The sequence below is a fragment of the Rutidosis leptorrhynchoides genome, chromosome 6 (assembly GCF_046630445.1).
Source record: "Rutidosis leptorrhynchoides isolate AG116_Rl617_1_P2 chromosome 6, CSIRO_AGI_Rlap_v1, whole genome shotgun sequence".
Taxonomy (NCBI): Eukaryota; Viridiplantae; Streptophyta; class Magnoliopsida; order Asterales; family Asteraceae; genus Rutidosis; species Rutidosis leptorrhynchoides.
Window position 1 is genome coordinate 258,038,420 of NC_092338.1, and position 11,021 is coordinate 258,049,440.

General features: G+C 36.6%; 1 protein-coding gene across 1 annotated transcript; it reads left to right on the forward strand.

Annotated features, from left to right (window-relative positions):
* Nucleotides 1-356: 356 nt before the first annotated feature.
* On the forward strand, nucleotides 357-7,912 carry LOC139853336 (transcription factor bHLH112-like). Its single transcript, XM_071842712.1, has 7 exons — nucleotides 357-700; nucleotides 926-1,385; nucleotides 1,478-1,588; nucleotides 1,699-1,764; nucleotides 1,833-1,898; nucleotides 6,769-6,816; nucleotides 7,304-7,912. Exons 1-7 carry the CDS (start codon nucleotides 462-464, stop codon nucleotides 7,454-7,456), a joined length of 1,143 nt encoding a protein of 380 aa, XP_071698813.1. The 5' UTR covers nucleotides 357-461; the 3' UTR covers nucleotides 7,457-7,912.
* Nucleotides 7,913-11,021: the final 3,109 nt, after the last annotated feature.

Here is an 11,021-nt window from a genome sequence, read left to right on the forward strand (position 1 = left end):
GCTCCATATAGTTTAAAGAATCAAAATTAGTTTTGTAAAAGGACAGATATATAGAGATGAAGAAAACATAGGTACATAATATATACTCAGAGAAACTATAGTTGTTAATCTTATATATATATATATATATATATATATATATATATATATATATATATATATATATATATATATATATATATATATATATATATATATATATATATATATATATATAATTATTAGGAAAATAATAATTTTCCATTTGACTAGAATGTTTTTAATATTAATTTTATAGACACAAAATCTTGAAATTTCAGTTAAAAAAAGAATTTATTTTTGACTCAGATTTAGCACATTATTATAAAATTTTAACCAGATTATCTCAATATATATATAAACTCGATCAACTGACTCTCTTTCATGTATTTATTTTGTTAACCTAAAATTCAATAACAAATAAGCTTCCATCATAAATTATCATGGCAGAAGAATTTGAGGCCGAGATTTGTGGTGGCAACTGGTGGAGTTCACAGTTTATGAGCAACTATGGAAGCTGTTGGCAACAAAATGATCATTTTATGAATTACATGATGAAAATAAAGTCAACGGATGATGAGTCTTCAGATGGTTGTGCCGCCGCTGTATCGCCGGATTCCGCCTTTCAGATGATAGGTTTATCACCATCTACAACCACTAATTGTAATCAAGCTTTATTAATGTAAGCATACATACATACTACATATGCATACATATTACATATATATACACAATACAATAACAACACAACTGCCTTTTGTGTTTCTTTTACTTGGTTTTTTCAATTATTGATGAAACTTTATATTCCACTAACAAATAATGGTCCATATTGTATTGTTTTGTAATTATATGATCCACAAAAAGTATCTGATGAATCACTTTATTATATTTGTGTTACTAATTGAAGAGATGATGAAGAGAATTACAATCAAACTCTACCCAAAATATTGAACAACTTATCAGCTGATAGCCAAGATTCCTCGAGTTTGGGTATGGAGCAACAAGAAACTTTAAACTTGGTTACTACTTCACATGATCACCCTTCTTCAAGCTTGCTACAAACTTTATTCGAAAGTAAATCACCACAAGAAGCACCACTAGACCAGTCTTTATATGACTTTCAAGCGAATTTAAATTTAAATGATATTAATAATAATCCGGTTACAAGGATGTCTTCTGGATTCTCTTATTTGGAACAGTCCTCTGAACAAGTTCTTGGAGGTTTACACTTATCCAATAAGACGCCTTTTTGGAACACATCGATGTTGGATTTGAATGATAATCGAGCAGGTAATTTCGCTTCAACGCAGCCTCAATATCTCTCATCGACATATGGAGTGAAATCTAACAGCAGCCCTAACTTCAAGGTGACAAATTAAATTTTTATTGCATATGTTCATGGTTATCAAAATTAGGGCTTCCTCATAAGTTAAACTTTTTTTTTTTTTATTCAATTTAGCCTCTAAATGAAGAAATTCAGGACATGGGATCATCAATAAAGAAAAGTTCTTGTGAACCTCCTTTCAAACGACCTCGTCTTGAAACGCCATCACCATTGCCCACGTTTAAGGTAATTAATGCTTGATATCCATGAAAATCATGCATAAATTTCTCAAAGTAAGTTCATTGCAAATTTATTAATACAAACCTTAATGAAGTATCTATCCTGGGTTTTTGCAGGTTCGAAAAGAGAAATTAGGGGATAGAGTCACTGCTCTTCAACAATTAGTTTCGCCTTTTGGGAAGGTATTCTTGATCTTACTTTAAAGAATTAATTAACACAATCTAAGCTCATAACAAAAGTTAAATTACAGACGGATACAGCATCGGTTCTCCATGAAGCGATTGAGTACATTAAGCTTCTTCATGATCAAGTCAATGTATGTTTTTTGTTCTTGTTAAAATGTAATGTTTTTCTAGAATTGTCTAGATTAATTATAGATAGTAGATATTTAAGTATAGATATTTAGTAGTGATAATATGTAGAAATCACTAGATTAGCTCGAAGATTCTAGCTTGATCATTAGCCAACTTAAGATGGCTATAAATAGCCACCATGTATTGCAAAGTAGATGTACCAAAACAAAAAGCAATAAAATCATTCCCTTAAAAACACTAAGTCTTCATATCCTACAAAACATCCCCTCACTTACAACAACAATTCAATTAATCAATAAACAATCCTAACTAAAACTAATCAATCACATTCAACTAAATCAAAACACTACAACTAATTCTAACAAGTGGTATCAGAGCTATTTGGGCGTTCGTTCGAGTACACCATGACTATCGTTGGTGCATACAATATTCCTGTCCCCATCTTCGATGGCGACAACTATGATTTTTGGAGTATCCGAATGAAGACATATTTTCAAGCACAAAGCTTGTGGGATATTGTCGAAGTCGGGTTTACAACTCCAAAAGAAGACGAAACTCTGTCCGCAGAAGATCAAGAAAAATACAACAAAAATGTAGTCAGAAATGCTGCTGCTCTAGGCTACATTCAACAAGCCTTGACACCGTCTATCTTTCCACGAATCATGGGAGCTACGACAGCCAAGGAGGCGTGGAAGATCCTTCAGGAAGAATTTCAAGGAAATGTCAAGGTGAGATCCGTCAAACTTCTAACTCTCAGAAGAGATTTTGAAAATTTAAATATGAAAGAGACCGAGACCGTTAAAGATTACTATTCTAGAATAAAAGAAATAGTAAATCAAATGAGAGCCTATGGAGATAATATAACTGATAAAAGGATCGTAGAAAAAATACTTATCAGTATGACAGAAAAATATGATCATGTCATTACTGCTATCGAAGAGTCGAAAGACATCGAGACTCTGTCGGTACCAGAATTAATTGGCTCTCTTGAAGCATATGAGGCTAGACTGAGTCGGCGTAGTGAAAACTCACTCGAAAGTGCCTTTCAATCTAAACTCAAATTAAGGTCTCAAAAATCTAATAATGGGGGGAAAAGAAATCTTGAAGAAAATTCGAGAGGAGGAGAAAAACCCAGAATCGGGTTCGATCAAAAAAGAAAAAGCTACCCTCCATGTGGTATTTGCAAAAGGACAAACCACTTGGAGAAAGATTGTTTCCACAAAGGGAAACCACTATGCAATAACTGCAAAAGATTTGGGCATCTAGAAAAAGATTGTCGTTTAAAACAAAATCATCAAGCTAACTTCACGAAAGAAAGTGAAGATATACCGGAGAACAAAAATCAGCTATTCTATGCCTGTCATGTCGCAAATAAACAGAGGGACGATACTTGGTTGATCGACAGTAGGTGCAGAAACCACATGACAGGAGATGAAAAGTTATTTGATAGTATCAACACGTCCGTAAAGTCCCGCATCAAACTAGGAAATGGAGCGCTTGTTGACACTAAAGGCAAAGGTACGATAACTGTTCAAATTAATAACGTCACTCGATCTATTAATGACGTTCTTTTAGTACCAAGCTTAGCGAGTAACTTGCTAAGTGTTGGACAAATGATGGAGCATGGCTACTCTTTACTCTTCGAAGATAAAACATGTGTTATACGTGACAAGAAAAACAACTATAAATTAATAGCCAAAGTTCCAATGGAGAACCGCAACTTTCCGCTTCGTTGGCAGTATATCCAAGACACAGCCATGAAAGTTCAAGTTGAAGAATCATGGCTATGGCATCGAAGATTTGGCCACTTTAACTTTCACGCACTAAAAATCCTCCAACAGAAGAATATGATGAGAGACTTGCCTAACATAGAAGAAATCACTGACACGTGTGAAAGCTGTATGATGGGCAAGCAACATCGAAAACCTTTCCCTCGTGACAAAGCTTGGAGAGCGAAAGGTATACTGGAGCTGGTGCACACCGACGTTTGTGGACCAAAGAGAACCCCGTCACTTAACCAAAACAGGTACTTTATTCTCTTCATCGATGATTATTCTAGAATGACGTGGGTTTATTTCATGGGTGAAAAATCAGAAGTATTTACAATATTCAAGAAGTTCAAGAACTTCGTCGAAAAGAGTAGTGGCCATTATATAAAAACACTAAGGAGTGATAGAGGGAAAGAATACACCTCTACACAATTCAATAAATTTTGCGAAGATGAAGGTGTTAAATGCCAACTCACTGTTGGTTATGCCCCTGAGCAAAATGGCGTCTCTGAACGCAAGAATAGAACTGTAATGGAAATGGCCAAAACAATGATACATGAAAAAGGCCTTCCAAACAGTTTTTGGGCTGAAGCTGTATACACAGCTGTATATATACTAAATCGATGTCCCACGAAAGCCGTCGAAAACAAGACACCTATTGAGGCATGGAGTGGAAGGAAACCGTCGGCAAAACACTTACGAGTATTTGGATCTATCTGCTACATCCATATTCCTAAGGAGAAACGTCACAAGCTCCATGAAAAATCAGAAAAAGGAATATTCTTGGGCTATAGCACACAATCAAAAGGCTACCGAGTCTATAACCTGAAGACCAATAACATCGTGATTAGCCGAGACGTGGAGTTTGACGAAGACGCTTCTTGGAACTGGGAGGAAGACAAAGTTGAAAAGCAAACATATCTGCCGCGGATATCTATAGAAACTCCAGCTCAACAACCACTACAAATGGAGCAGTCTGAACAAGATGAAAGTACTGGAGAAACGAGCCCTGCTATGCCAACTTCTCCGTCGGTAACAATACCATTAGCGCAAGATGATTCAAGTCCAGAGTCAACACCTGGAAGAGTCAAAAAGTTAACAGAGGTATATGAGACTTGCAACTTCACAACTATAGAACCTGAAAGCTATGAAGTTGCAGCAAAAGATGAAAAGTGGGTGGCTGCTATGAATGAAGAAATCAGAATGATCCAGAAAAACAACACATGGGAGTTAGTTGATCCTCCAGAAAATAAAGAAATCATTGGAGTAAAGTGGGTTTACAAAACAAAGCTCAACCCTGACGGTTCTATACAAAAACACAAAGCAAGGCTAGTAGCTAAAGGCTACTCACAACAACAAGGAGTCGACTACAACGAAACTTTTGCACCAGTAGCTCGACTAGACACTATAAGAGCACTTGTGGCATTAGCAGCTCAACGAAGGTGGAAGATTCCCAACTAGATGTAAAATCAGCCTTTCTAAATGGATTTCTCGAAGAAGAAATATACGTCGAGCAACCACAAGGGTTCATTCAGAAAGGAAAAGAAGACCAAGTCCTGAAGCTAAAGAAAGCTCTATATGGACTTAAACAAGCACCACGTGCTTGGTATAGCCGCATTGACAGCTACTTCACAAGTTCAGGATTCAGGAGGAGTCAAAGTGAGCCCACACTCTATATCAAAACCCAAGGTAACTCTGACACTCTCATTATTTCCTTGTATGTTGATGATCTTATATATACGGGAAACAATGAGAGAATGATACAAGAGTTTAAGGAAGACATGATGAAAACGTTCGAGATGAGTGACCTTGGATTGATGCGCTATTTTCTTGGCATCGAAATCAGTCAAGAAAATGAAGGCATCTTCATATGCCAAAAGAAATATACGGAAAATCTCCTGAAAAAGTTTAAACTATACGGTTGCAAAACCGTTGCCACGCCACTAGTTGCCAATGAGAAGATGAGACAAGAAGATGGATCGGAGAAAGCAGACGCTTCAAGATTCAGAAGTCTCATCGGAAGTCTACTTTATCTGACAGCAACAAGGCCAGATATTATGTACGCAACGAGTCTATTATCCAGGTACATGAAAAACCCTACTCAAATACATTACGGAGCTTCTAAAAGAATTTTAAGATACTTGCAAGGTACCATGGACTATGGAATATGGTACAAGCCCACTATAGACTCGAAGCTTCAGGGATACACAGATAGTGATTGGGCCGGATCGGTGGATGACATGAGAAGTACTTCCGGATACGCATTCACACTTGGATCTGGTGTATTCTCATGGACATCAAAGAAACAAGAAACGGTGGCACAATCGTCAGCTGAAGCCGAGTACGTCGCAGCCGCAAACTCAGCTAATCAAGCTATATGGCTAAGAAGAATACTAGAAGACATGGGCGAGAAACAAGATGAAGCTACAAAAATATTCTGCGACAACAAGTCCGCGATCGCGATGGCAAAGAATCCAGTGTTCCATGGTAGAACAAAACACATTGACATCAAGTATCACTTTCTGCGAGAAAGCTCAGCCAAGAAAGATATTGAATTAAAATACTGCAAGATTGAAGAGCAGATTGCTGACATATTCACCAAAGCACTCCCAAGACCAAAGTTCGAGTTCTTACGCAACATGCTCGGAGTAACATCGAAAAACATTAAGGAGGAGTGTTAAAATGTAATGTTTTTCTAGAATTGTCTAGATTAATTATAGATAGTAGATATTTAAGTATAGATATTTAGTAGTGATAATATGTAGAAATCACTAGATTAGCTCGAAGATTCTAGCTTGATCATTAGCCAACTTAAGATGGCTATAAATAGCCACCATGTATTGCAAAGTAGATGTACCAAAACAAAAAGCAATAAAATCATTCCCTTAAAAACACTAAGTCTTCATATCCTACAAAACATCCCCTCACTTACAACAACAATTCAACTAATCAATAAACAATCCTAACTAAAACTAATCAATCACATTCAACTAAATCAAAACACTACAACTAATTCTAACAGTTCTTATATTTTACAAAAATATAACTTCACATACATTCAATTTCAATTAATGTTTGCTTATCTATGGATTTTACTTTTCAGGTTTTAAGTACCCCCTATATGAAGAATGGAACTACTATGCAACACCATGTAAGATACTCAAATCTTGCGATTAAGTTTATTTTCACAATATTTTAAATTAGAAGGACATGCTATATTATATTAGTATTAATATTAATATTAATATTAATTTCAATAAAAGTAACGCTAAATAAGTTTAAAATGTCTAACTAGCTAACACATATGGTTTCTTATTACCACTGGTTTTAATACATATATAACCATTGGCGATTTTAGTAAGGAGTGGGTGATCATGTCCGTGTACACTTTTAATTTAATTTTTTTATAAAGTACCACTCAAATTGTATATAAGACCACTAAATTTACAAATAAAACTTCATATGTTTTAGAAGTTTATGACTTTTTTTTTTGTTGAAGTAAACAGTAATTTTTCGAAATGTTTTTGTGAAATACCGAGTATCAGTTAAATTTGGAATAGCCAATGTATATACCAATCGAGTATCAATAATTTTACGTACGTTTGCCTTTTTTTAACGGCGGTAATGTTCGTTTTTAGGTTCACAACAAAGTAAAAGATGTTACGGATGGAACTAAACAAGAGTTAAGAACACGAGGACTTTGCCTTGTTCCCGTATCAAGTACTTTTCCAGTTGCAACAGAGACGGGCCCCGATTATTGGACATCAAGCTTTGGAAGCACATTCAAATAACTAAACACAATGAGAAGTCAAGTAAACCTGTCCTTCATAAGTGCAGCACAACCTCACGCTCGCATTTGATGTTCTTTACATAAAAAAGCGTGGATAACTCTTAAGCTTTTCCGTTATTTTGACTAAAACAGATACGTTAAAATAGCCAAAAAGCTTATACCAATGATATTAGTAAGTTTAAAGATAAATATGAGCCACATATTGGAGTAGTATAGTACTAGTAGTACAATGAAAAAAGTTCGAAAAAGAAAAGGCAAAAAAAGGAGGATATGAAAAAGAAAAGCTACAAAGTGACACTTGAAGGACAACCAAATGCCAGTTTGATGTAGGGTTCGCAAATGATTAGGTATATATCTATTTAAAGTATGACAAATGTTTTAACTTTTGTTATTTAGTCGTATTTAAGTAATTTCTAATAATTAAGTTGGTTTGTGTTAGTTGGATATATGAACCTTTTAGATATCAACTACTAATTTTGTGTTCGCACTAAATTTGCCGAATTAGACCATTGGGTCGCCCTCAAACCCACCCTCCGAGGGCACGGATAGCATTCGTGCTGTCCTCGACCGCCCTCACTCGCCTCCTTGCATTTCACCATGGTTCATGTCATGTTCACGCATATTTAAGGGCGAGAAAGATAAGTGTTTTGTCCATTTCAAATGGCTACTGAAAGTGTTTAGAATTGTGTGTTGTATTCTCATTCCAAACAACCATATATATACAAGATACATATCTTGGGCACCAAGTATACCATAAATATCGACATCCTAATTGAAGACAAAATACAATTCCAATTACATAAGGAAAACTATATCTACGCTAATACACCCCCGCAGTCGCAGCAGGAGGAGGCCGGATGTTGAGACTGTCTCCGAAATCATCAAATAACAAACGTGGTAATCCTTTGGTGAAAATATCTGCAATTTGAAACCGCGACGGAACATGGAGGACTCGGACTTCGCCACGCGCAACTTTTTCTCGAACAAAATGTATATTCATCTCAATATGTTTCGTCCGTTGATGTTGAACAGGATTTCCAGATAGAAAGATAGCAGAAACATTATCACAAAACACAAGTGTACACTTAGGCAAAGGACATTGTAACTCCAGCAGTAGATTACGTACCCAACAAGAGTCAGAGACAACATTAGCAACCCAACGATATACAACCTCGGCACTAGAGCAGGATAAGGTGTGTTGACGCTTGGAGGACCATGAGATAAGGTTATCTCCAGAATAAACACAGTAACCAGAAGTGGAACGTCTCGTGTCTGGACAGCCAGCCTAGTCGGCATCCGTATACGCAATCAAACGGCGACTGGATAACTTGTACAAATGTAACCCGTAGATCAAGATGCCCTGTAAATAACGAATAATGCGGCGTAACGCATATAAATGAGGTTCTCGCGGATCATGTATATGAAGACAAACCTGCTGTACGGCATAAAAAATATCAGGACGCGTAAAAGTTAAGTACTGCAACGCGCCCACCAAACTGCGGTACTCAATAGGATTAGTAACTGGCAGGCTAGACAATCTGCTTAGTTTAGTAGACATGTTAACAGGAGTACGAACCGAATTACATTGGAACATACCCGCACGTTCGATAATTTCTTTCGCATAAGTAGTCTGTTGTAGAAAGAGGCTATTCGGTTGACGAGTCACAGCGATACCCAAAAAATAACTTAACGGTCCCAGATCCTTCATTGCAAATTCATGAGCTAATGTGGAGATGACCATGTTGCGAAGAGAATCACTGGACGATGCAAGAATAATATCATCCACATATAATAAAAGATACGCCATGTCAGAGCCTCTACGATAAATAAAAAGAGAATTATCACATTTACTATTCTGAAACCCAATAGTAGTCATAAAATCAGCAAAACGTTGGTACCATGCCCGAGGTGCCAGTTTTAAACCATAAAGAGATTTTTGTAGAAGATATATATGATCCGGAAATTTTGGATCTCGAAAACCCGGTGGCTGATGCATAAATACTGTTTCCCGAAGAAATCCATGAAGAAAAGCATTCTTAACGTCTAACTAATGAATAGACCAAGAATGTGAAACAACGAGACTCAGCACAATACGTATAGTAGTGGGTTTAACCACCGGACTAAATGTCTCATAGCAATCCAGGCCAACCTGTTGTGACCTGCCATCACCTACCAAACGAGCCTTATAGCGCTCAAAAGTTCCGTCAGATTTCATTTTATGTTTAAAAACCCACATAGAATGAATTATACGCATGTTAGTGGTGCGTGGTACCAAAACCCATGTCTTATTATAAATAAAGCATTAAATTCGTCGGTCATGACCATTTTCCAATTAGGATCAAGTAACACATCCTTAGGGTTTCGGGGAACTGGGGAAAGTGTAGTAGCAACAGAAAGATTAAAAGGAACTTTTGGTTTAAAAATACCAGACATACTACGAGTGTGAACTATGCGGGGTGGAGAGACATGGACCACGTGTGATGGTTGAGGTGATGGGCTAGGAGAAGAAGTAGTAGTTTGTTGTGGTGATGGACTATGCGAAGGTGGAGGACTAGAGGTTGTTGGACTAGAATCAAGGTTAGGAAATGAACGAGGTGAGGATGATTGATGCTGGGCCGCAGCAGTAGGCTGTTGGGCCGAAGAAGAAGGACTGAAAGTGTTGGACCATAACAGTGGGTGAACATCATCCGTAAAAATAGAATACGTGTGTGGTGAAGGCGTATTTTTAGTGAAGGGAAATTGAGTTTCATCGAAAAGAACGTGTCGTGAGATATGTATTTGTTTGGTGGTAAGGTCATAAAATTTATAGCCATGATGATGAGTAGGATAACCTAGAAAAACACAAGGTTTGGAGCGGGAAGCGAGTTTGTTTGTAGAATGAGAGGGTAGAAGAGGATAGCAAAAACAACCGAATACACAAAGATGATCATAGGAAGGGCGTTGTTGGTAGAGAATTTTGGTGGGAGTGGAGTTGTGGAGTATTTTACTGGAAATGATATTTAATAGATAGGTAGCCATTTGGAGGGCATGATGTCAAAGATTGGGTGGGACAGAAGAATGGGCTAGAAGTGTCCGGACAATATTATTGATTGCGCGAATCTTGCGTTTGGCTTTACCGTTTTGCGAAGAAGTATATGGGCAAGAGAAACGGAAAGTCATGCCATTGGAAGTGCAGAAGTTGTGGAAGGAAGTGTTGTTATATTCAATGCCACTATCGCATTGAAAAGATTTAATTCGCATATTAATTTGCGTTTGTATATATTTTGTAAATGCAAGAAAGGTAGAAAAGACTTGAGATTTATTAGACAAAGGGAATGTCCATAGGAAATTAGAAAAATCATCGATAAATAGAACATAATAACGATGTCCTCCGGTACATAGCACAGGTGAAGTCCATACATCACTATGAATTATATCAAAAGGTAACACCATAGAAGTATTCGAAGAAAAGAAAGGCAATTTGATTTGTTTACCGAACACACAAGATTGACAAATATGTGTCTTTTTATTCTTAATATAAGAAATTAAACTTTTATTGTTAAGAAAAGATAAAATGCGGTTGCCTG

What these genes read in the sequence shown, in the direction of transcription:
- LOC139853336 (XM_071842712.1), top strand. Translation starts at nt 462, where the DNA reads ATGGCAGAAGAATTTGAGGCCGAGATTTGTGGTGGCAACTGGTGGAGT. An exon ending in TGTAATCAAGCTTTATTAAT is followed by an intron (nt 701 to 925) that starts GTAAGCATACAT and finishes TACTAATTGAAG; the next exon opens with AGATGATGAAGAGAATTACA. An exon ending in TTCTTCATGATCAAGTCAAT is followed by an intron (nt 1,899 to 6,768) that starts GTATGTTTTTTG and finishes TTTACTTTTCAG; the next exon opens with GTTTTAAGTACCCCCTATAT.